This window comes from Typopeltis vanoorti, chromosome 17, assembly GCF_054136105.1.
Source record: "Typopeltis vanoorti isolate ZY-2024b chromosome 17, IOZ_Tvanoo_1.0, whole genome shotgun sequence".
In the NCBI taxonomy this organism is placed as follows: Eukaryota; Metazoa; Arthropoda; class Arachnida; order Uropygi; family Thelyphonidae; genus Typopeltis; species Typopeltis vanoorti.
In genome coordinates this window covers 71,000,842-71,025,805 of record NC_143565.1, presented here as the reverse complement: position 1 = coordinate 71,025,805, position 24,964 = coordinate 71,000,842, and the positions used below count along the sequence as shown (strand labels likewise).

Below are 24,964 nucleotides of genomic sequence, written 5' to 3'. Positions count from 1 at the left end.
AAAATTGTCAACCATTCATGTTGGCACCACCACCACACAGTGTTGTGTGCATTAAAGTCACCCATGAGAAATATCATCATCATCATCAAATTTCTGACATGTACCCTCAAGAGTGTACAGGATATGATAGTACTACATGAAAAACTTACATCATTACTAACCTCCTATCTACACTTTTCCTCCAAATCAATCTATTACCTGTTATGACTCCAACATTATCAGAACTTATATTTCTGTGTTCTCTGATTTTCCCTTTCAGTCGTTTCCTACCGTAGGTGACTTTGTAGAATGCCTACAAAATATTCCTGGTGAGATTTTTAGAGGGTAGTTCACCATTGCTTTTCCCAACCCCCCAATTTTATCTGGGCTCGAGACCTGTCTTCTAATGCACTTTTTATCGTATCTATCCACCTATATCTTGGTGGATTGATACGGTAATTTCTTGGTACGATATATTCTAGGTCGTCCTCTGGGTCTTTTTCCTGCCAACCTGACAGAGAAACATTTGTTTTGCTAATCTTTCCTCTCCCATTCTGTTTGTGACCATACCACCTGAGGTTAGCCCTGGTAACACATTCCTGAATGCTAACGATGTCAAGTTTCCTAATATCCTCGTTTTTAATATGATATTGCCATTGATGCCATCTGTTCATGCCCCTAATCTTTCTGAGGACTCTTGGTGTTTTAACTAATTTCTCTCTTATTCCATATAAATTTATTCAGTTGACTTCCTACCACACACTGGCTTTGTTGATTTTGTTGTCTATTTCCATATTTAATTTACCATCTTCACTAAAAATTGTGCATAGGTCGTTGAAATATTTTTCTTGTTCTATAAGTTCTCCATTCATAATGCAGTTGATATTTTCATTGTCTTTGTCTTGTTATTGCTGACTTTTATACTAAATATGTTACAACAGTTATTCAATTTAGTCAGAGAATCCTGCAGACTTGCACTGGATTTATTTAAAGTATAATATCATCTTCATTTCCATAAATGCTGATTTAGCTTTGCCTATTCTATTTCTAATGTGCAACTCTGAAGTTCCTTTCTCTGAGATCCAGCTACCTAAATAAACCACGTCTTCTAAAATCTTTCCTTCACATCTTATCTTTACATTATCTCCTATTTTTCTGCCCATTATCATTATCTTCTCTTCTTTGTGTTAATCCTTAGTCCGTACTCTTTACAAGAGTTTTCAATTCTTTGAACAATTTGTTGTAATTCATTTTCACTTTCTGCCATCACCCCTACATCATCCACATATCTTAAGTTATTAATGATTCTTCCATTTATTTTTATTCCTTCTTCTACATCCTCAAGTGCCTCTCTAAGCATCTGACTATAAAGGTTAAACAATAATGATAAATTGCATCCAACTCCTTTCTCCACCAGGAATTCTCCTGTTTCCTCTCCATTTACACATACTGACGCTGTTTGTGACCAATATAATTTCTTTAAAATTTCCAAGACAATAGCAATATTTTCTAGAATGTCAAAAAGCTTTTTATGTTCCACTGAATCAAATGCCTTTTCAAAATCTATAAATCCTCCAAACAACTTTCCACCATGGTTTAGTGTTTTCTCCCCAATAATTCTTAGACAAGTTATAGCCTCTCTCGTTCCTCTGTTGGTTCGGAATCCAAACGGTTCCTCATTCATTTCTTTTTCTATTTTATTCTTAATTCTCTCTAAAATTATTTGTGCCAGAATTTTTACTGTGTGAGTTATAAGACTTATTGTTGTAAAATTGTTACAGTCTAAAACTCCCATCCTTTTTGGAATGGGTATAAAAATTGATCTAAACTCCTCTGGTAATTCTTGTCCCTCATAAATTCCATTAATAATTTGCCATAACACTTCCATATCTTTTTCACCTATATTCCTTATAAGTTCACTTATATTCCTTATAAGTTAGAGAATTTTAATAAATAGGAGTATTAAAATAGGTGTTAGAGTTGGAATAGTTAAAGAAACAGTTCGGAGTATTGCAAGTTATGGAAGTGAGTCATGGATTCTCAGAAAGAGAGATATGGAAAGAATTAATGCATTGGAAATGTGGTGTTATAGAAAGATGGAAAATATTAGCTATACAGAGAGAATATCAAATCAAGAAGTTTTAAGAAGAGTTGGGATGGAAAGAACACTGCTCAAGAATACTATGCAAAGAAACACCAAATTTGCAGGACATCTTCTGAGAGGTTCTTCGGGATACCTGACAATAACTATATTACAAGAGAAAGTTCAGGAGAAGAGAAGACGTGGAAGACCAACTAGAGAGTGGTTCGTTGACATCATGGAATGGACTGGTTTAAGAATGACGAAGGCGACAGACAGAGAGAAATGGAGAAGAGCTGCTCATCTGATGCAACCCTCTTGCTAGAGGATGCTATCAGGTGACGACAATATCATCTGCATAAAGTAAACAGCTGAGATTAACCTCTCCAATTTTGATATCAGGTCTAATACCACTTTCCTTCATAATGTGACCCATATAGATAATGAATAAGAGAGGGGATAATGTACATCCTTATCTGACACCAGATTTAACATTAAACCATCTTCCTGTACTTCCTTCAATTCTAACTGCTGACTTACAACTCAAATAAAGACTACTAAGTATTGCTTGACATAATGCCTCATTGACACCATATAATGGTAGTGTATTGGATAGCTTTTATCTTGGCACCTTGTCACATGCCTTTTCCAGATCTACGAAACTTAAATACAGATCTATGTTATATTCCCATGATTTCTCAACTATTTGTCATAAAGTGAAAATCTGATCCTGACAGCCACTGTTTAGCCTGAATCCAGCCTGTTCCTTTCCAAGCTTCCCCTCTACAATCCTTCTCAACCATTTCTCAAGTATACTTGCATGAATCTTACCAGGAACACTCAGTAGAGAAATACAGCTGTAATTCTCACTCTCAGTGTTATTTCCCTTTTTATATATGGGTACTATGAGAGCTCTGTTCTAATCATCTGGAATTTATCTCTCTGTCCAGGCTTTCTGAAATATGCAGTGCACCAATATAAGACTTTTATACCTCCAGACATCAGCATTTCTGGTAGAATATCATTTACTGCAACTGCCTTTCCACGTTTCAGGCTTTTGATTGCGTTTTCTACTTCAAGTATGGATATGTGTTCCTTATTGCATGCCTGTTCAGTGTTTTTTTACCACTGCTGTCATTGATTGTTTCATTTAGCAATTTTTGAAAGTAATTACTCCATACATCAAAGATATCTTTTTCTCCAGTTTTCAATGTCACCTTTATCGTTTCTAATTCTTTTACAGCGCTCTTTCCTCCATTTCTGCGTTTTTTTCACAGCCTTCAGAATATCTTGCTACCTTCCTGATTATTTATTTTCCATGTTCTTACCAAAATCTTCCCATGACTTTTGTTTAGCTAGTTTCACACAGTGAAGCTTTCTTATATTTGTCTCTGTATTCTCTAAGAGCACAAGCTGACTTATTTGCCAGGAACTTTTGATATGCTTTCTTTTTTTCCTTCACTGCCTCCTTAACTTCCTGTGTCCACCATGGAGTTCTGATTTTTCTATCTTTGCAGACAACCTCACCACATACTTGTCAGGTTGAATCAGTCAATGTTTTCTTCAGGATTTGCCACTGAATTTCCAAGGTTGGTTCCTGTTCTCAACTCTTTCATTTTTTCTTGAATAATATTTGTGTATTTTAGTTTACAGTTCACATCTGAGAGCTGCTCAACTTTTACTTGCATTAAAACTTTCTTACATGTTCTTCTTTTCAATATGAAATTCGGTTTTGTTCTGCTCAAAACTAAATGGTGATTAATTCCAGTTTCAAATTCTCTGTACACTCTAGTGTCCTGCACCAGTGAGAAAACATCACTATCAACAATAACATAGTCAGTGAGACTTTCTTATTCCTTGCCTCTTCTCCCCATGTGAATTTGTGCACATTTTTATGATGAAACATTGTGTTAGTAATAACTAGTCCATGTCCCGAGCAGAAATCCAACAGGTATTTGCCATTATTATTAGCTTTGCTCTTTTCTCCAAATTTTCCCAAAATATTTTTGTATATCTGAGAATCATTTCCTACTGTACTATTTAGATCTCCAACAAGGACCAACTTTTCTTTTTTCATTGTCTGTTGCTTTCTCTAAAGCCTCAAAAAAATTCCTCCACTTCTAACTTCTGTGAGACCATAGGCACAAATAAGTCTCATTGTCCAGTTCCCCATTCTAATATTTCCCCACCTCACTCTATTTGATATTGCTTGCATTCAAGACAGTTAGACTTGTATTTAGTTTTCAATACTATAGCTACTTCTTCTTTTCCTTGATTGTCATTGTCTGAATATAACATTTTTTTTATTGCCCAGAAAGATCTAATCAGATTTTATCTTTTTTGTTTCAGTCACCACTATTATGTCGATCTGGTACTTATCCAATTCCTCAGCTGGCTCCATTTCTTTGCCATTCAGGCTTCTTATGTTGATAGTGCTGAACTTGAACTCTGGTGATGTTGAGTTGGTATGTGTTTTAGGATTTGTTCATGGAGCTGACCATTTTGCTGTTTGCCCTGGTTCTCCCTGGTGAAAACAACTGGAGCCTTGTTTAACCAGGTGATGCCCCAGCCAGCATGAAATTCTGTCATGTTGTGCCATCATTTTAAATTGTGTTTTAAACCAATAAGAATACAATTTGGTCAGCTTAATCCCAAATTGTCAACCCATCCGCATTCATTCAGTTTACAAGCAGATACCTAACAGGGTGCACCACTAGAAAGTGAGGATTGGATATTAGGCCAGAAGCCCTGGTCGGTTTTCCAGATTCCTTTAAAGGTCATGTGGAGGTTTACTCTCAGTTATACAGCTTTGGCCCTTAAGCATCCCATGAAAACATGACACCTCTAGGGAGTTCGGAGGCAGTGCAGCTCAGTGGAAGTGGCCTGTGCATGCATGATGCTAGGTGGCCCAAAGAAAGAGCATCCTATGTTCGATCTAGTTGCTGACTAGGGGAACTTTTTGCCAGCCTGGTTGGTCGAGTGGTTAGCATATTTGCTTTCCAACCAAAAAGCTGCAGGTTTGAATCTCACCTTGGGCATGGATGTTTGTGATTGTCTTTGAAAATACTAGTGGTTGTGGGCAGTAGATGGCATTGGTATAGATGATGATAGTAGCTGCGATTTGTTGTAGTTGGTGAATTGAGTGGGGGACACAGAGTTGTAGAGCAAGTGCCCTCCCTTGATGAGTCTTTGCGATTGTGTACATGACATCTCAAAGGAGTCCAAAGACTCATGAAGGAAGGGCACCTACTCTGTAACTCTCCGTCTCTACCACTCAATCAACCAACTAGCATGAACCACAACTATCATCATCTACGTTAACACCATCTACCGTCCACCACTAGTGTTTTCACAGACAATCACAAACATCCATGCCCTCTGCAGGATTTGAAACTGCAGCCTTTTGACTGGAGAGTGGATACGCTAACCACTCGACCAACCAGGCCAGCAGAGTAGTTGCCAGTATAAGATCATCCAGTTCATTCTCATTTAACTCATAACCTAGTAGTAAATATATGGAACATGCTATTTAAAAAAAAAAAAAATCCCATGGATAGGTGAATTGCTACTGCTTCTAGAGCAGTATTAAGTTGGACATGATAAAAAGGAGTATGATTGCCCTCTAGGATAGCTACTGTGCCTTGAGCAGGACCATCTACAGATGGTCCTGCTCAAGGAAATGCTTGTTTTCTGCAGCAAAATCTTCAGATTAAAATTCTGTTCAAGCTAACGACAGTTCCTCTACAAAAATTTTATTGTTTATTGTAGACGTCTGATTTCCAAGAAGTTGAATGCTCACTTTTGCCAGGTTTATATTTATCATTTGACTTTGAAAGGTCAGAAAGAACCAGATGGATAGCCAGTGTCCATCTCTTCTTCTTGAAAAATGTTCAGTATATCATCTGCAAATATCTGGTGATTTCTTTCAGTGATATCTTTACCATAATTTTTTTGACAAGTGGATTCTCATCGAATGCCACCATTTCTGGAGTTGAGCATTCACAATGATAAAGTTCAGTTATGATGAAATTATCAGATGCTGGAATAGACATACGAGCATGAGTTGCTGTTGATGTTTTCTTAGCTGCTACCTTCTTATCATAAGAAGATTTTAGGACAGATGTGGTGATGACTAGTTTCCTTTTTTCATCCTAATATATATTTTGTTCTGTTTTAATCTGTTGAACTGCTTTTTCATTCTCTCACCTCTGACATGCACAGGAGTAGGCTGGATGATCTCCCTGACAGTTAACATATTTAGCTTTCTTTGCAGAGAAAGCTTCACTATCATGCTCTTTACTACTACATAGGACACACAGGTGGTAGAGCAACAGCAGATAGTTTGGGCAGGCCCATATTTCTGACATTTAAAGCACCTCTGCGAATTAGGGATGTACAGCCTAATAGGACAGTTGAGATACCCTGTTTTTACAGGTGCTAGAGATTTAAGTGTATCAAATAAGGATGATGTTCTTGGTAAGAACCAAATGGCCATCCCTATGTATTAAGGAGTATCTCATAACTGTTACTCCCTGATCTTTAAGCTCTGAACATATCTCCTTATCTGGGACATTAAGGAGATCCCATTCTGGTATCATTCCTCTAGAAGAGTTTAATGTAAGTTAAATTAATGGGAGATGAAGTTCATTGTCTAGTGTGAGACTACAGTCCCACTTAATGGAAGTCTGAGGTGGATTGATAAAGTTCTGTGTTTGGTCTAGAGCATGGTTTCCTGACTGTGTAAAAAATTACAAATACAAAAAAAATCTATAAAAATTGATAAAAATAGAAAAAAAAATTCTTAGCCTGCTCACTGTACAAAATGTACTATAGGTTTGGAAATAATCTTTCATAGGTGTGAGCAATATAAAAAAAAGTATTCCACTAATTGATTAAAAAGTAATTTTAATCAATTTTTAATCAACTAAAAAGTAATTTTTCTAAGTATTCCAACTTAGAAAAATTACTTTTTAGTAATTTTTCTAAGTTGGAGTGTTGTTGTTGACTATGCTTCCACAGGAATATCACTAGAACATAATTTTTTGACTGTTTTGGGAAATCCTGCTAGTCCTTCTAAACCTTTTTGAATGAAGAAGGGTGACATTTTCCCTCTTGGCTTTTCACCTGTTGCTTGGATGATCAGAAACATTGGTACATTTATACTGGTATCACAAGACTTTTGTTTCTTAGCTAGTGGAGCCGAAAAAATCAGATAATTACATTAAAGGCAGATAAAATGGAATAATAACATTTTGACGGTATAAGTGACAGCCACATCACTCATTCCAGTGTGTTACAATGATAATAATAATAATAATTAAACTAAAACAACAACTTGCGAAAATGTAGTAATTGAACTCACAGGAAATAATGTTTTATTCATCAGAATCAGGGTCCCCTGGACCACATGCATGATTTTCAATGTGCTGACCTTCCTAGTGTACAACAAATTGCATCTGGTGTACGACATGCTCTACAGCTGAGCATAAGGAGTCAGATTGGATGTTCATAACAGCCCGTTTTATGTTCTCTTTCAAGCCATGCAAGTTGGGAACGCCACCAACATACACAACAGATTTCAAATACCCTCACAGCCAAAAGTCACATGGAGTGATGTCCGGGGATCGAGGCGACCATGCCGTCGGAAAAAACTGACTGATAACCCTCTCATTACTGAAATGGTGGCGTAAAAGGCACTGTACTGAACGTTCAATGTGTGGCCTTGCTCCATCCTGTATAAAAATTATGGAGTCCAAACATTGTCTTTGCTGCAATGCAGGAATGACAAAATTTTCCAGCATATGTCGATAAATCTCTCCAGTAATGGAGCTGGTTACAGGACCTGTAGGGGTAATACGCTCAAAAAAGTATGGTCCTATTATGAAATTGGCTGTGAAGCCACACCACACGGTTACTTGTGGAGAATGCAATGGTACTTGCTGGATCGCTTGGGGATGTTCAGATGCCCAAATTCTGCAGTTGTGAGTGTTGACCAACCCATTCAGATAAAAATGAGCCTCATCACCCTGCAATATTCTCCAAGGCCAGTCATTGTCGACCTCCATTTGGGAAAGAAACATTAGCGCGAAGGTCATGCACTTATCATAATCTGTGGTAGTTAGTGCTTGCACACAACTGAACTTATACGGATAGAAGTGAAGCATTTTCCACACTTTACCATAAGCCATATCAAGTTGGCGAGCCATGGCACGAGCGCTTGGACCAGTCCCTGTGTCGTCGAACACAACAGTAGCAATGTCTTTTACTGTCTCTTCTTGCACTGCTTTCTGTTCTCTGCCAGGTCTAACTCCTAGTGATCCAGTTTCTTCAAACTTCTTAATCATAGCTCTCAGTGCTACAGCTGACATAGGACTTGTTTGCAGGTTATGAAGCCTTCTAAATTTCCAAAGGCATTTAACATTGTTACTATTTATGGTAAAACAACTTAACAAGTAAAGCACACTGAGGCAAGGTAGGATGCATATTGAGCACAATTCGTCAGTCATTCGAATAACTGCCTGAGAGTTCTCAATCCCTTTTTAAGTGGAATTGATGGCGCTGCCATCATGTACACACAGTAAAATTTGCATTATCCTTTTTACTTGCATTTACTGCAAATATTTGACTGTTTTTGGCTCCACCAGCGCCAAAAATTCCCCTATCGGCGACTTTCGGTACTAAATCTTTTTTCACGGAATTCATCTCCCCATGCCTTCAAAAGGCTCAATATAAAATATGGTCTCATTCAGTGCATTAGTTTTAGCTACAGACACCTCCAAAGAGGGAAAGTTAATTTATGGCCACCCTGTATATATATATATATATATATATATATATATAATATAATATAGATTTTTGATCATTATGCTCTAGTTCCTTGAAAAGACTCTAAGAAGAATTGTATAATGTTTTAATGTCTTATAAATTACAATTTACTTCTATATGTTTACTGGACATCCACAGATGCCGTATGGTCACTCCAGTGCTCAATGATGTGCCTCACCATGTAGCCCTGTAGTTTGCTTTTCTGGAGACTTCTACTCTCTGAAGATTAGTTGCTACACACACCATCTCATTGATGGTCTACCCCCTTCCTCTTTTTCCTGGAACATTACCTTCTATTACTGTTCTGAGAAGTCATCCTTTCAATGTGTCCAAAATATTTTAACTTTCTTTTGTCAAAATCCTTAAGGAGCCTTAAAGTTCTACTGATCTTTTCTAACACCCATTCATTTGTATGCCTTTCAGTATATGCTATCCTCAACAGCCTTCTGTAGCACCACATCTCAAAGGAGATATCCTTTTCTTATCTGACTTCTTTAGATTCCAAGTCTCACATCCATAAGTCACTGTTGGAAAAACAACTGCATCCAAAATCCTCAACTTTGTTCCCATGGAGATAGATCCTTCCTTCCAGATTTTAGACAAATCTCTGACTGTTGTTTTAGGCATTCCTAACCTCCTTCTGATGTCTTCTGAACAGCAATTCTTCACATTAATAATGGATTCCAGGTACTCAAACTTGCTTTTTTTTGTATTTTCTTGGTTTTGAATCTGCCATCTTGTTGTAAAGTTGTTCTTAATAAAATCAATTAATTGCAGGTTGATTACTGTTCAAAATATGGAGAAATTTATGTTTATACTGCACCACCCTATATTTAGATTAGCCTATGTAAAATAGTAGAATCAATCTTCAATTAATTTAGCAGTCTCATTAATCATATAGGCTGAATTTAATATTCTACACTTAAAGCCCCCGCAAGATCCGAACTTTTTATGAAAGGTGCAATGAAAAAGAATCAGGCACACACAATATTGAAGTTAATAAAACAAAACATTTAATACAAGGTTATATGACAAGTACATAAAATTATAACTCTGAAAAAAGATAATACAATTAACTTAGTTCTTCAGGTCAAAACATTCACATAGAATCAAACATCATATCTTCAGATACTAAATTCATAGTTCTCCTAATAATAAAAATTGTTCATACAGTTCAAAACTTCAGAATTTCTTAGTAAATAAATTTACTAGTATCACTCAGTTGCATTCTGTAATTTAACACTTAGTCAGCAAGCACTTATTGAATTATTAATGGCAGCAGTTATTACTTCAAGGGAAATTACTCTTAAGCTTCTGACTTGACTAAACTCGGCAAAACGCCACAGTAAATGTTAGGATATTCGAGACGGAGCTATCACTTAAATCTTCTCACTGAAATAAAATAAAGTAGGACTGTTCTCACCAGGATTAATCCTTAGCACATCAGATTCAACGTGAGTGAGCACATTTCAAAACTATATTCACTTATTACTCCGAAGCAACACTCTTCAAAGGAATTCTTCACGGAGATAACTGAATTATTATTTATCACGCTGCTCAAATCTTGATGGATTTGCTATAAGACAGAATAATCATTCCATGTTTACTACTGCATAACAAATTGAGATTTGCATAATCCTTCAAAGCGACAAAGGAATAAGTAGTAATTCTAGAACTTAGAGGAATTATTCTGGATTGCCTATTAACCTTCCGGTCTTTTGTTAATCCTATTAAGGCACTAAAATTCCTATTACTGCTACTGCTGACTTTACTCTCAGCCGCCTATAAGTTTTCTCCTCGTCTCCATAGTGTTCTGAATGTCCTACCCTTGAGTGTCCTTCTTTACTTTCGCCTCCGTTTATGTACATTCCTTCTTCCCACCTAAACTTGTTCACTCGTCCAACTCATATTAGTTCCTTACTTCCTTACCGCTGCTCACGCCCTCAGCTCGCGCATTCCATTTTATTTCTGTCTCCATGGCAATGATCAAAACAAAACGTAAACATAAGCATTACATAAGATTATATCTTTACACTCAGTAATGAAATATAATAATAAAAAAATATTACAGTTACTTAATTTTTCCTTCACTTTCATTTACAATTATAATAAATAAAACATATGTTACAGTTCACATAAAGCACATAAAAGTTACACACATAGAATATCTTATAATATTATTGAAGGACAAAGTAATAAAATAAATGGCATTCACTACAGAGTCCTTCCATTATCGTGACATATCTTAAAATTATATAATTAAATAATAACTGATAAAATTCAAGGAAAATACATGAATAATAAATCTTAAGCAAAAGACTAACAAATAATATATAACAAGTCTTGCTTAGGATATGGTAGATTATGTTAAATGTGAATGAAGAATAAAAACATACAAAATAATTTCATTCACAGTTTAACACCAGGTACTCAAACTTACTGACTTCCTCAATTCTTTTTCCATTAAGGTAAACTTGTTTCTGAAGAGCTTCCCTATAATAAATTTAGTTTAATCCTTTATCCAAGTGTAAGCAAACAAAGTTTGCGCCTGAAGTATCTTCAGGACTGAGGCAACTTGTGGTAAAGGTGGACCAAGCTCTCATCACCCCTGTCTCAGTATCTTCCATAATACAAATCACATCTCTTTGCAGACATGTATAATGCCTATGCAGCCTGTGCATTAAGGGAAGGGCCACTACCCAGACTGATTTCGACCTTTATTGTGGTCTCATCAGTGGGAGCCAGACCCAGAAGTGGTGATACTAAGGCAGAAGCAATGGAGATGCCATATTTACATATACAAGTTGCCAATAGGTGTATCATCTTATTTTTAAATTACTCTGGATTTAGAGAAAGATGTTGAAAGTTTTTTTTCTTTTTAACTTTCAACAAGAACTTCCCTGTTTGTATTTCCTTTGAGAACCATAATCTTTGTCTTGCTAGGATTTAGTTGAAGTCTTCTGTTATTACTGATCTTGTTAATTAAGTCAAGAATTTGTCCTAGTTCTTCCATGTCATTACAAAGTAGTACTGTATCATCAGCATACCTCCTATTACTGATCAATCTATCTCCTATCCTAATTCCTGTCTTGAGCTTATCCAATGCTTCATGCATGATGTTCTCCGTATATATACTAAATAAGTGAGGAGAAAGTAATCTTGCCTTACTCCTTTTCCAACCTGAAGCCAATCAATCAATCCAACACCTGTTCTTACTGTGGCTTCTTGCTCCCTGTATAAGTTGGCTATCAATCAGATAGTGTGTTGAGGAAAACCCATTCTTTTCATTACTTCCCATATTCCACATGCTGAATACAGTCAAAACCTTTAGAGTAATCTAAGAAACACATTACCAGAGGAAGTCTAAATTCTTTATATTTTTCTATGATTTGTCTAAGGCAAAGGATCTGATCTCTGGTGTCCTTACTTTTCCTAAAACCTGCTTGTTCCTTGGGCATCTCTGCCTCAACTTTGGCCTCAATCCTATTTAGCATGATCTTCAATAAGATATTGCTTGCATGAGATACTAAACTAATAGTTCTATAGTTGTTGCATGCTTTCGTATCTCTTTTCTTATGTAGTGGTATGAAAACAGACTTCTTCATGACCTTGAGACTGGGATCCTGTCTCCCATATCCTTGTAATCAATCTATGAAAAACTCTTATACCTCCATCCCCTGTGGCCTTAACTCTGCTGGAATTTCATCTGCACCTGGTGCCTTATTGCTGTTAAGCTGCTTAACTGCTCTTTCAACTTCATGCCTAAGTGGAGGAGGTTCCAAATCAAAATTTTCCTGTGAGAGGGTGCCTCCATATTTTCTTTATCCACTCTACTGTTCAGTTCCTCACAGTATTCTTTCCATCTGTTTTGATTTCCATTTACTTAACTGAAGATATATGATTTTTGATTATATGTATCTAATAAACATAAGCACAGTTATAATTTTTACTGTAATTAGATAAAGAATCTTGTTATTTTATGAATATTTGCCAGCAAGTTTGCTGATTGGTTAGCATATCCTTTCCATTTAACATGCTGTGGGCTTGAATCCCTCCATGAATATTTGTAAGTGTTTTTAGGTGGTAGATGAACTTCATCGCCAGATTTGAGACCACCATTCTGCTTATCATAAGTGTTAAGTGGCTGGTTTAATCTCTAAAGTAGTGTTTCTGGATTATCTAACTCTTAGCCTACCTATGATACTAATAAAAATATACTGTAAGCTAACAGCATTTAAAAAAAAAAAGTTTTTTTTCTAATGCTTGGTAATAGTTTTGCTTGTGGCTGAACATTGGCCTCCATTTTGCCTTTAGCAAACAGATTTAAATGTCTAGGACTATGTTAAATATGTTGTCATTTACAAATGTAAAATGACAAAGTTATTTGTTATCCCAGTATTCAAGACACTTCTTTCTTGTTTTTTTTTTAATAACCAAAACACAAAATTTAGATAAGAAAAGCATTTTTAAATATCTCAAATAAAACTGCAAGCATATATGTTTGGACAAGTTTCGAGTGAAATTTGACTAAAGAGTTGTAGATGTAATTTGTGATTAGTTATTTTGTCCTATAGAATAAAAAAAGAAAAGTACAGAAACTATTTATGTGATATATAAAATTTTGCAAGGTTGACTGACCTGTGCAGAAATTAACATTCTCTTAGGGACTGCCATCACATGAGAACCAAAATTTAAAGAGCCAGTTAATCTAGAGCATAGGCTCCCAAAGTGGGCGGTACTGCCCCCCCCCCCCCCCAGTGGACGCCGAAGCCTTCTAGGGGGGGGCTATAGTGGGATCAGAAGTATTTGGGGGCATTCAGGCGGTCTAGGGGTCGGTGGCTCTTTATAGAAGAAATTAATAATATTTAAAAATTAATTATTTCGTGATTTTGTGATTAGATAATCATTTAAAATTTAAATATTGAATTTTAATTCATCTTATGCCCGTCTTACACGATCAATTTTTTTATCAATTTTCCATTTCAATTATTTAATCATTTGAAAATTTACCATGTCAGATAGAAATAGATGTCAATTTTCTATGTCAATGAGAAAATTGAACGTGTCATACAGGACATTTTAACTTCTATTTTTTATATACTTAAAAAATGTATTCATTTTTTGCTATTGTAAAAATTGATTGTGCCATACAGGCTTTAGTCTATCCACGCAGCAGACGAGTCTTAACTAGTAGTATGTCGGTCAACTATTACATAGGTAATTCACTCAATTCAGCATGCTTTGACAGGAATATGGGTGCTTGCAGTGACTTGTTCAAAACACGAGTACGATGGTATCGCAAACAAGTCGATTCGGGTAGATTTCAAATCTACAAATACCAGTGGTTTAGGAATAAGTTTCATTATTTTTTGTGTGCTTTGCCAACAATCATCAGTCGAAAGTGTGATAGATAAGTGGAGTCATACAAAGTGTAAATTAAATCTTTTTATTTTGTGAATATTTTTGCAAATTTTATTACTTCATTATGTCTGAATATAAGAAGAAATGTCGACAGTACAGTATTGAGTATTTGAAATATGGTTTTATTCAGACTGTTATAATGGGGGATGTTACAAAATTTACGTCTTGCAAAGTGGGCGGTGGCCCAAAAAAGTTTGGCAACCTATGATCTAGAGCTTGCTATTGTCGTGACGTTCTATTTTCATGTTATGTTCTAAATCCGCCATCTTGGTTCAAGTCACTCTTATCAATATAACACTTAATCGCAAATTGATCACCAATCCAAAAAAATAGAGAAATTTATAATTATACTGCGCCACCCTATTTTTAGATTAGTCTATATAAAATAGTAGGATCAATTCTTAATTAAGTTAGCAGTCTTCTCATTAGTTTAGGCCGAATTATTTACTATTCCACTTGGGGTTCCTGCAAGATTCGAATATTTATGAACGGTGCAATAAAAAGGAATTCAGGCAAACACAATATTTAGATTAACAAAATAAAACATTTAATATATGATATATAACAAATACAAGAATTCTACTTTTAAATGAAACAATACAAATAACTTAATACATCTTGCTAAGTCACTCATTCCAATTCAATGTTCTAAACTTTAACATGCAATTCACAGCTTCAAAATTACAAGTTTTCCTAACTCAAGTTAATAAAACGAAACTTCTTATTTAAACAGTCTCCAAATATCTATCAGCTGTATTTAATGTTTAAAATTCACAGGAAGCACTAATATTCCAAGGTAGACAATATTCCAAGCAGTCTTATTTCGGACTTTAAACTTCGAAGATATGTTAACGTTAGAATAAACAAACAAGTATGACTACTCTTACCAGATACAATCTTCAATACATCAATTTATTGCGAGCACACTTATGAATTAACTTATTTGAGCTAGTGGAACACATTAAATAAAATTCTTCAACGCTTTAACTGAACTATTGTTAATCGCGCTTCACTAATCTAAACAACAGCAATATGGTACTGATATCCTTCCTTGTTTACTTTTCTGCAACTAGATAAATTCATTATAATTCTTCTCAGGGCAACACAGAATTAAGACGTAATCCTAGACTAACTGGAACTAATCAGAATTTTTCATTGAATATCCAGTTCTTTATTTATCCGATTACGACATCAATTTTCCTCTATAACCACAGCTGATTTCACTTGCAGCTAAGTATATGATTCACTATGTTTTGGCTCACTTCTAAACGCTATTCTTATGAATTTCTGCCCTAGAGAACTTATAATTTTCTTCCACTTCTTTTGCTTGTATCCTACCTTCCTTTCCGCTCCGCAAAAAACTTCCTCTCTTTTCTCTAATTAATAATCTTCTCTTATTTCTTTTCCAACCCTTTCAGTCCGAAGATCACGCTGTATTCGACTCGTGCTTGTTTATTTCATGCGTCTCCATGACAACGCATGAACGTAAACATTTCGCTAATGTAACACAACGCTCTACTCTTACATAAGTGATTACATAACATTAAAATTTCGCAAATAAGAATAAACAGAATATTTGAGCTACATAATCAGCTCTTTCATTACGTATACAATTATTTATAATATACTTTTCGTTACTTTACATATATATATAGTTATCATAAATTTCTACACATATTATTATTTAATAAATTAATAGTAGGTTAAGTTTAGAATAAATATTTAAATAGTAATCCTTAATTAAGGAATAATAAGTAATTTTTATACAAATCATGATTAATATATAATAAGCAATGTTAAATGTGAATGAAAAAAAATAAATTACACAACATAGTTTCATTCACAATTTAACACTATTTTATGTTAAAACAGCAAGCTCTTTTAACATAATTATTATATGTTAAAAATCTCTTTCCTTTGCACATAATGATTTACCTTTTTTAAATGGACCTGAATTTTCTGTATACATTATTTAAGTATGTAAAAATCCTTATTGATATTAAAGTAATTTCATTTATCCATTTCAGCATTTTTGATATGCTTAACTGGACATCAAATATTTCTTGCAGGGTTTTTTACTTAGGAACAGTAAAAGAAATTTGGGTGTATCCTATTCTTCGAATTCTCAGTTGGGAAATGAGAATTATATTTTTCAGTTTCTGCCTGTTAATCATTATGCTCTTTTATTTTTGTGGAGAGCTATTAAATAAGTATGTATGGGGTAAGTAAAATATTTTTAGTTTTTGCTTCACTCTTGATTAAAACTTACCATATAAACTGATCTGTTCTTTGAATGCTGTTGCAATTATAAGACCTTATCTAGTGACCTTTCTGCTTCCAAAATTATGCTTTGAATTGGCTCATTGAGAAATCAGGTATATGCTTTATTTGCCAAATAGATACTTCCTTGAGTAATTCGACCCAAGAACAGTGAGACCTAATGTTAAAAACCCTAGTCAAAATGCAAATTTTCACACTTGGAATTATTGTTAAATTGTTTGTAAGAAAAGATAAATATACACCCATTATTCATAACACTACATGATATATTGGACAAGTTCCAGGGGAAATTTTTATCTTTTCAGATTCTTAAAAATCAAGGTTCATGACCACTTACATATTTCAGTGTACTGAATTTTGTGTGTTTGAGACATGTATTAAAAATAGCATTTTTAATATGATATTTTAAAAAATAGTATTTTTACAGTTGTTAAAAATTCTGTGTGTAATATTTATTTTTATGGAAAAGATCCTTAGCACACTCATGGTAGCACACTAATGTACTACCCTTTGTATATAGGAGTTACATAAAAATGTGTGCATGTAAGAGTTTATAAGGCAGGAAACCAAAACAAGGCAGGTAACAATTATTTTAATTAAAAACACAAATGCAAATATCCAAATTGTTAATAGTTACTAACCTTAAATTTTGTTTACTTATCAGTTTATGCATACCCATTTCATTTTAATCAGTAGATGTCAACAGTGACAGAGTTCAACACAAAAGTTGATGAGTTTTATGGTATCTAAAATTTCTGTTTATTTGCGTGCAACAAGAATTTAGGTAAATCTATCTGTATTATCGACCATAATAAAAGTATGAAGTGGCAGTGCAATCAATTTAAAGAAACTGGCAATGTTAAAAATCATTGGAGTTTTGCCAGTTTCCCAAATAGATGACTGAATAGAAAATTACTATTTTCCTGACTACCTCTTAGCTTCAACTTGATTACACCCACAGATTTTTCCTGGGATTCCCTAAAGAATACACATCAAAAGTAACTTCACTGAATGCTTTTCAGTGAAGTTAAAGACATAATAGTAAAAGTAGTAAAAGACAGAATTTCAGATCATGTAGTTACATTTACTCTAAAAATGTTGCAATATGCATAGGAGTAACTGAGTTATAAGATGTATGTATGCTGATCTACACATGAATCTCACATTGAACTGGTCAACTCAAAGGAAAATCTTTATACTTCAAACTGTCAATTCATAATATTCATTCAGTGGTGTCTTAATTTTTTTGAATAAATGTTTGCACTTAAAATATCAGCATTCTTTTCTGAAAATATTGTAATTGCCAGTGTCTCAGTTTAAAGTTTCCATTTACCATCTTCTTTTCAGTGAGAATTGCAGGTCAGCTATACAAAGTCATACATTCAGTGACATTTAGCTAAACAATGAATGAGTAGAATGACAGAACTTCACGAGTGCAATAATGCAACTGAACACTTGTTTATGCCTTGCAATGAATTTGGATAGTAGGTGGAACAAACACTGCAACACTTATCAGTGAAGCCACCAGATTATGACACTAACAAGAACACGTTAGGACAAGGAAAATTATTATTATTAAGAGAGATCTTCAGGGAGTCAGGGACTCATCGAGAGAGGCCAAATACTACACGTACCAGCTATCATACTTATTCTTGAATTCATTTGCATTGCTTGCACATACTACATCCAATGGCAATCCATTCCAATCATGCATCACTCTATGAGAGAAAAATCTACCCCTCAGCCCCTTCTTAGTGGTATTCATTCTCAGCTTCCAAGGATGCCCTCTTGTCCTTTCCCCACCCTCCATAAAATGAAAAATTTCCATCATTTGAAATCCTGTATGATCCTTTCAGTAGTTTGTATGTCTCAATCATATCACCCCCTCTTTCTCCTGTTTGCTAGTATCTGCAGTCTACAAATTCTCAATCTGTCTTCATAATCAATATTCCACAATCTTGATATCATTTTTAACTCTCTCTCTCTCCACTATATCAGAGTCACAATGAAAACCAGGAGACCAGACTTGCACACAATAGTCCAAGTGAGGTCTTATCAAGGCCTTGTAAAGAGGCAAAATGACATCGTTATCTTTACATGTTAAAGTTTGTTTCAGCATTGCAATTATCTTTTGAGTTGTATTTGCAATCTTTGTTACATGGCCTCTGAACTTCAATTCACTATCTACTAACATTCTCTAGCCTTATCAGTTTCTTCTAGCATAATCCCACCAATATAATACGACATTGAATATCTAATCAAGCCAAAGTGCATGACTTTACATTTACTGACATCCATTTTCCCATGCCCACAATTCCGGCCTATTTAAATTGTTCTGCAAGTACTACATATCAGCAGCATTCCTGATTACCCCACCTATCTTTGCATCATCAGCAAATAGTTGTACATTGCCTGTCAAATCCTTTCCAATATCATTAATGTACAGATTGAATAACAGTGGACCTAGCACTGATTCTTGTGGTACACTACTGGTTACCTTAAATCTTCCAGACTCATATCCCCCCATATACCACTTTTTGATCTTTGTCAGTCAGTCACCCTCTTAACCCCGCTAATTGTTATAATCCAAACCCATATTCTCCAATTTATGCAACAGTGTTCTATGCTATATTCTGTCAAAAGCCTTAGCAAAATCTAGAAGTATCATGGTGTATCCATTCTCCTTGTCTAGTTCAATGGTAATATTATTATAAAATGTGAGCATTGAGGTAAAAGAAGGAAAAATGAAGTAAATCCATTCTCACCATAAGAATTACCATAAGTATTAGAAACAAAATTATCCAAGAAATAGTGCAATATTCAGGCTAGAAATTAAATTAAAAAAAAAAGATGATATGTACACCATATAGGAGTAAGAGCTGCAAGCAAGCACTACCCAACAAAAGAGTTTGTTGGGTAGTATTTGTTTCCTAATTTATTCTGAAATAACAAACTATAACTGCTTTTGAACCATAATATTTCACCAATTATTAAATCATAAGATGTTTTCATCAATACGACTGTCGATATTATTAAAAGAGACCTCCAGGGAATCAGAGACTCATCAAGGGAGAATACATATCACTCGCACTACACTATCATACTTTCTATTAAATTCATTCAGACTATCTACACTCATAACCTCCAAAGTCAAGCCTTTCTAGTCACACACCACTTTATGAGAGAAAAAATCTAGCTCTCACCCCCTTTCTTAACTGCATTCATTCTTGATTTTCATGGATGTCCTCTCTCCACCCTCCATAAAATGAAAAATTCCATCCACTGGTATTCTGGATGACCCTTTCAGAAATTTATAGGGTTCTATCATATCATCCCTATTTTGCCTGTTTACTAATGACTACAGTCCACATTTCATTGCTCTCTCTTCCCCCCCCCTCATAAACTACATTCCACTGTACCGATATAATCTTTAACACTCTCCTTTGCATCCACTCACCTGTATTTGTATTTGTGCTTCAGAAACCAAGAGAATCTGCAAACAATGATCTAAATGAGATCATATCAAAGCCTTGTAAAGAGGCAAAATTACTTTCTTATCATTACATGTCAATGTTTGCTTCAGCATGCAATGATTCTCTGAGTGGTATTCACAGTCTTTGCTATATAGCCTCTGAACTTCAGTTTTCTATTTACTAAAACTCCCAGATCCCTAGCCTAGACAGTTTCCTCTAGTATAATCCCAGTAAAAGCATCAATATAATATGACATTGGATATCTTTGGGCTACTTAAAGGGCTTTCAATGTGCAATATACAGCCGCTCGCATTCAAGTCATCTCCCACCTTCTAGTGGTATAGCCTGTTTCCACAAACCTGGTGAGCATCTACCACCTGGAGTTCTAATTGGCATTTCCTCCAGCTAGAGATCTCTAGGATATTTCATCGCTCAGTGAAATACCACCACCTTGCTTATTAGAGACCAAGTGGCTGCTGCCATGTTTGGTTGTTAGAGCAAGGGTCCGATTTCCATCTCCCCCCCACTCTTCTCACAAGTGACTCCCTCAATGACATACCAATCTCACTGCAGGGGACTTGGACCCTTCCCTATTCAAGGGTACAGCAGTAAAACAGTTCTACAGGCTGTCCACTGGATAGCACACTGGATCAAACCAGTTAGTAATGATCCAGAGGCTTCCCGATCAGCCATTGTCAAATCATGCAGCCATGTATTTTGCCAGTTCATGACTGGAGGGGAAACTGTTGAGGCCACAGATGGACAGGAGACTGAGTTCCCTCTGTGTTGGTTGTGTGTTTGCAAGTCTGTCACCTTTTACTGCATGCCCCACTTTCTCTTTATCTCTTTCCTAATAAAATATAATGGACCACAATCCAAAAAAATGTGGTTTAACTTCACAAAAATTCTCCCACAAAAAAAAACAGTTAAAAATAATAATAAAGAGTACATCAAAAATCCAACCAAAAGAATCATAAAAACAAACAGAAATCCAATCAAAACAACCCACCAACATTAATTCTTACCAAAAAAAAAAAAAAAAAAACTTTCCACATCCACTTCACCAACATTGGCCTTAAAAGCAATATAAATGATGTTCACCACCACCACCTACAGTCATCTAAACCAGAAATACTTTTCCTATCAGAACCCCCAACTAACAACCTCAACTACCCAAACTACATATTACACAGCTCTTTCTCTGGCATGTGTCGGTTCTTTCATCAGAACCGACACATGCCAGAGACTGCAAACCCTTAAATTCCCACTGTTTGATCTATTTCGGCTCAAAATTTCTCTACCAAAGAAGCCTGCTCTTTTCATATGTTCCCTCTGTCACTCTACAAAAACTCCATCAACCACTTTGACCTCTTCAACTATCTCTCTCTCTCTCTAAAGCTCAACTTTTTGCAGTTGAAATACCCCGATAGTGAGATCATTCTTCTTGGGGACTTCAGTGTCCACAACTCACATTGGTTCCCCTTCTCCAGTTTCACTGATCAAGCAGGCAGGGATGGTGAGCTGTTTACCATCAGCAGTGACCTATCTTAAATCATCAATCTCCTGACCAGAATACCTGACAATCTCTCCCCCCCCCCTTCAAATTGCCAACACACTTGACCTCTTCCTAACAAGCTCCCTTTCCAGGTATACTGTGGTTGTCATTTCTCCTCTTGGTAACTCTGACCACAACCTCATACAATTCACTTTTGCCACAGCACTACCTTCATCCACCAGTTCACAGTCTCATAACCTTTGGCACTACAAGAGCCAGTTGGCAGGACCTCCGTGACTTCTCTTCCTCCTTCCCATGGTTTAACTACTGCTTCAGCTCATCTGATCCAAAAACCTGCTCAGAGCGAATAACAGAAATCATCCTCACCTGAATTAAGGCTTTCATTCCTCATTCCACTCCAAACTCTTAGCCACCATCCAAACCCTGGTTCTCAAAAAAGTGTGCCAATGCTGTAAAAGAAAAAACCTCTGCTTACCATGAATGGCTCAAGACCAAAACTCCAGATGCCCACCCTGCCTACACTGCACCTTGCAATAGTTGTAAAAGAATCATCACCAAGTCCAAGCCAGACTTTGAATGGGCCAAATGCCATAAACTCACCTCCTGCCCAAATGGCAGTCACCCTTTCTGGTCTGAGCATAATAAAGCAGGAATTTGTTTTTCATAGATATCATGTCTGTGAAAATAGATATAAAATAAGGGTTACATTTTCCAGAATGAAATTTAACCACAGTAACGTTTTAGGTGGGAGAAGAATTTCATCGACCACCGCTCTGCTTATTGGAGGGCCTGACATGGATTGAAAAAAAAAAAGTTCCATGTTTGTTTTCTAGAACAGGGTTTCTGGACTATGTAAAAAATAAAAAAAAGTACAAAAAAATAATAAAAATAGCAAAAAAAAAAAAAACTTCAGTCCACTTGCAGTACAAATGCACTATAGGTTTACATAACCTTTCATTGGTGAAACCCACATAAAAAAAAATAATAAGAGTCAATAATGCAATAGTTTATCCTTAAACAATGATTTATTTGTGCAAAGATATGAAAACTTTTTTTTTTCAGAAAAGCCCAAAATATGAACTCATAGCCTTTAAAACAAGCAAATGATAAGTCTTTTGTCTCTAAGAAAACAGTCCTCTGTTTTTTATTATTATTATTATTATTATTCAGGCCTCCAAGGAGTCAAAAGACTCATCGAGGGAGGTCCTTCCTAAGACATAAAGTCTGTCAAGACTCATCGAAGGGAGGTCCCCCCCCCCCCTGAGAAACACAAAGTCTGTCATACCACTCCTTAAACTCGCTGACCGTTCTCGTTCCCACCACTCCATCAGACAATGCATTCCATGGCTCAACCACCCTCCACACAAAGAAACCACTCCTTACCCTCTTGCTCACAGTTTCCTTTCGTAACTTCCAGGGATGGCCTCTTGTCATCACTCCTTCCTGCTGATCAACCAAGCGAAAGAACTCCCCAGTGTCCACCCTGTAACCACCTCTCAACAGTTTCAAAGTCTCAATCATATCACCTCTCCTTCTTCTATCCACCAAACTCTGCAGTCCACATTCTCTCATCCGATCCTCATAACTATCCTTGTACAGTCCTGAAACTATCTTTGTCATCCGTCTTTGCATCCTTTCCACAGTTAATTTATCCCCTTCAAATCCTGGGAACCAAATCTGAGAACAATAGTCCAAGTGTGGTCTGATCAGAGACTTATACAATGGAATGATAACCCTCTTATCTCTGCAGGTCAGTGTCCTTCTCATAATAGCAGCAATCCTCTGTGTTACCTTCACCACCTTTGCAATATGTCCCCTAAACTTCAGGTTTCTATCAATCATCAACCCCAGATCTCTTGTCTCCCCTACTTCCTCCAGTATAACTCCTCCCATAGAGTATGCAGCATCCCATCGATGTTTCCCAAACCTCAAGACCTTACATTTTGGTGCATTAAACTGACACCCCCATTCATTTGCCCATCTATCTAGCTTATTTAAATCCTCTTGCAGGGCTACCACATCTGCACTATTACTAATAATCCTTCCCAGCTTTGCATCATCCGCAAACAACTGAATATCCCCCTGCAATCCACTGGCTATGTCATTGATATAAAGGTTAAACAATATAGGTCCTAGTACTGAGCCCTGTGGGACCCCACTTGTAATCCTCTGCCTCCTGGAAACTGCTCCACCATACACAACTCTCTGATACCTATCAGACAGCCAATCCTGAATCCAGTTGACCAATCTGACATCCAGACCCATGTGCTGCAACTTAAATATCAGCTTATCATGTGGCACCCTGTCAAATGCTTTCGCCAAGTCTAAGAAAATTGCAGTATATGCCTTTCCCTCATCTAATGTTCTTGTAACTTTATTATAAAAGGCTAGCATATTGCTAAAACAAGAGCGTCCTTTCACAAATCCATGTTGATTCTCACAGATAACATTACCCTCATCTGCCCAATGCTGTATAAGGTCCCTCACTACTTTCGCCAAGATCTTAGTTTTCTTTATAAATTTCGTAATAGCATGCATAAGCATTTTTTAAAAATCTGTAGGAGCTGTTCTAATGTTTTTGAAATTTGAATCTTATGATTCAAACATCTCAATTGCTTTTTCTTTATAAAGGAACAAACAGGAGTTTCAGCTGTTAAATCTTTTTACTTAGCTTTTTCCCACCATTACTGAGCTCTATTGTGTGCGTGAAGTAGATCAATGACGTCAGTTGTAGAAACCTCTGTTTCATTTTGTACGATCGCTGCAGGTCCTTGAAATTCTTTAAAATTATCAGTAAACTGAGGAAAGAGTACGGCATCAATAAACTGAGCACAGTGGTACTGTATTATGTGTATTACACACACGTGGTTTGAAATATTGTATATGTGAATGTTGACCATCATCCACCATGTTGTACCATCATTTTATATTTTTTTCATGTAGAGGTGTACTATGATATCCTGTACACCCCTTTTGAGGGTATATGTCAGGAATTTGATGATGATGTATGTTTACCATCTAATATATTACAATTCTTTATATTTTCAATTTTGATGATACTAGAAAAAAAAAAAACAAAAAAAACTCATAAATTTCTACTCAGAAATGATGGAAAGAGCAGGAAATGCAAAACTACTCAGCAAAAACTATTGGATTTTTTTTTTTTTTTTTGTTTGTTTGTTTGTACATGGGACACAGCTGTGTTTCTGCTCTGCTGAGAATGTTTTGATTTCATTTTTTTTCCTCAGTGAACAAAAATATATAAAAATTTTATTATTTAAGAAATGAAAAAATGTGTTAATATATCATTACATAAACAAATCACAATGTACACGTATATGGAAGATATTCATACTGCCAACACATATATCTTTGGTGTCATAGTAACTC

At 35.7% G+C, this 24,964-nt stretch overlaps 1 protein-coding gene and 1 long non-coding RNA gene across 10 annotated transcripts in view; one reads left to right on the top strand and one right to left on the bottom strand.

The window, feature by feature from the left end:
* Positions 1-24,964, bottom strand: part of LOC150097475 (uncharacterized) — a 287,535-nt gene that overhangs the window by 68,587 nt on the left and 193,984 nt on the right. For 5 of the 8 annotated variants that reach the window (XR_016549629.1, XR_016549632.1, XR_016549628.1 and 2 more), the window contains exon 6: positions 16,575-16,742. The exons of 1 other annotated variant lie outside the window; for it this stretch is intronic. This is a non-coding gene — a long non-coding RNA (uncharacterized LOC150097475). Of the gene's footprint in view, positions 1-9,874; positions 10,853-13,679; positions 13,726-16,574; positions 16,743-24,964 lie in introns of those variants that run through there. 2 more of the 8 variants (XR_016549631.1, XR_016549630.1) reach the window with 2 other exon arrangements.
* Positions 1-24,964, top strand: part of LOC150097478 (androgen-induced gene 1 protein-like) — a 124,522-nt gene that overhangs the window by 95,720 nt on the left and 3,838 nt on the right. For both annotated transcript variants that reach the window (XM_090406714.1, XM_090406715.1), the window contains exon 6: positions 16,375-16,526. In XM_090406714.1, coding sequence (XP_090262840.1) covers positions 16,375-16,526 — 152 coding nt within the window. The remainder of the gene's footprint in view (positions 1-16,374; positions 16,527-24,964) is intronic.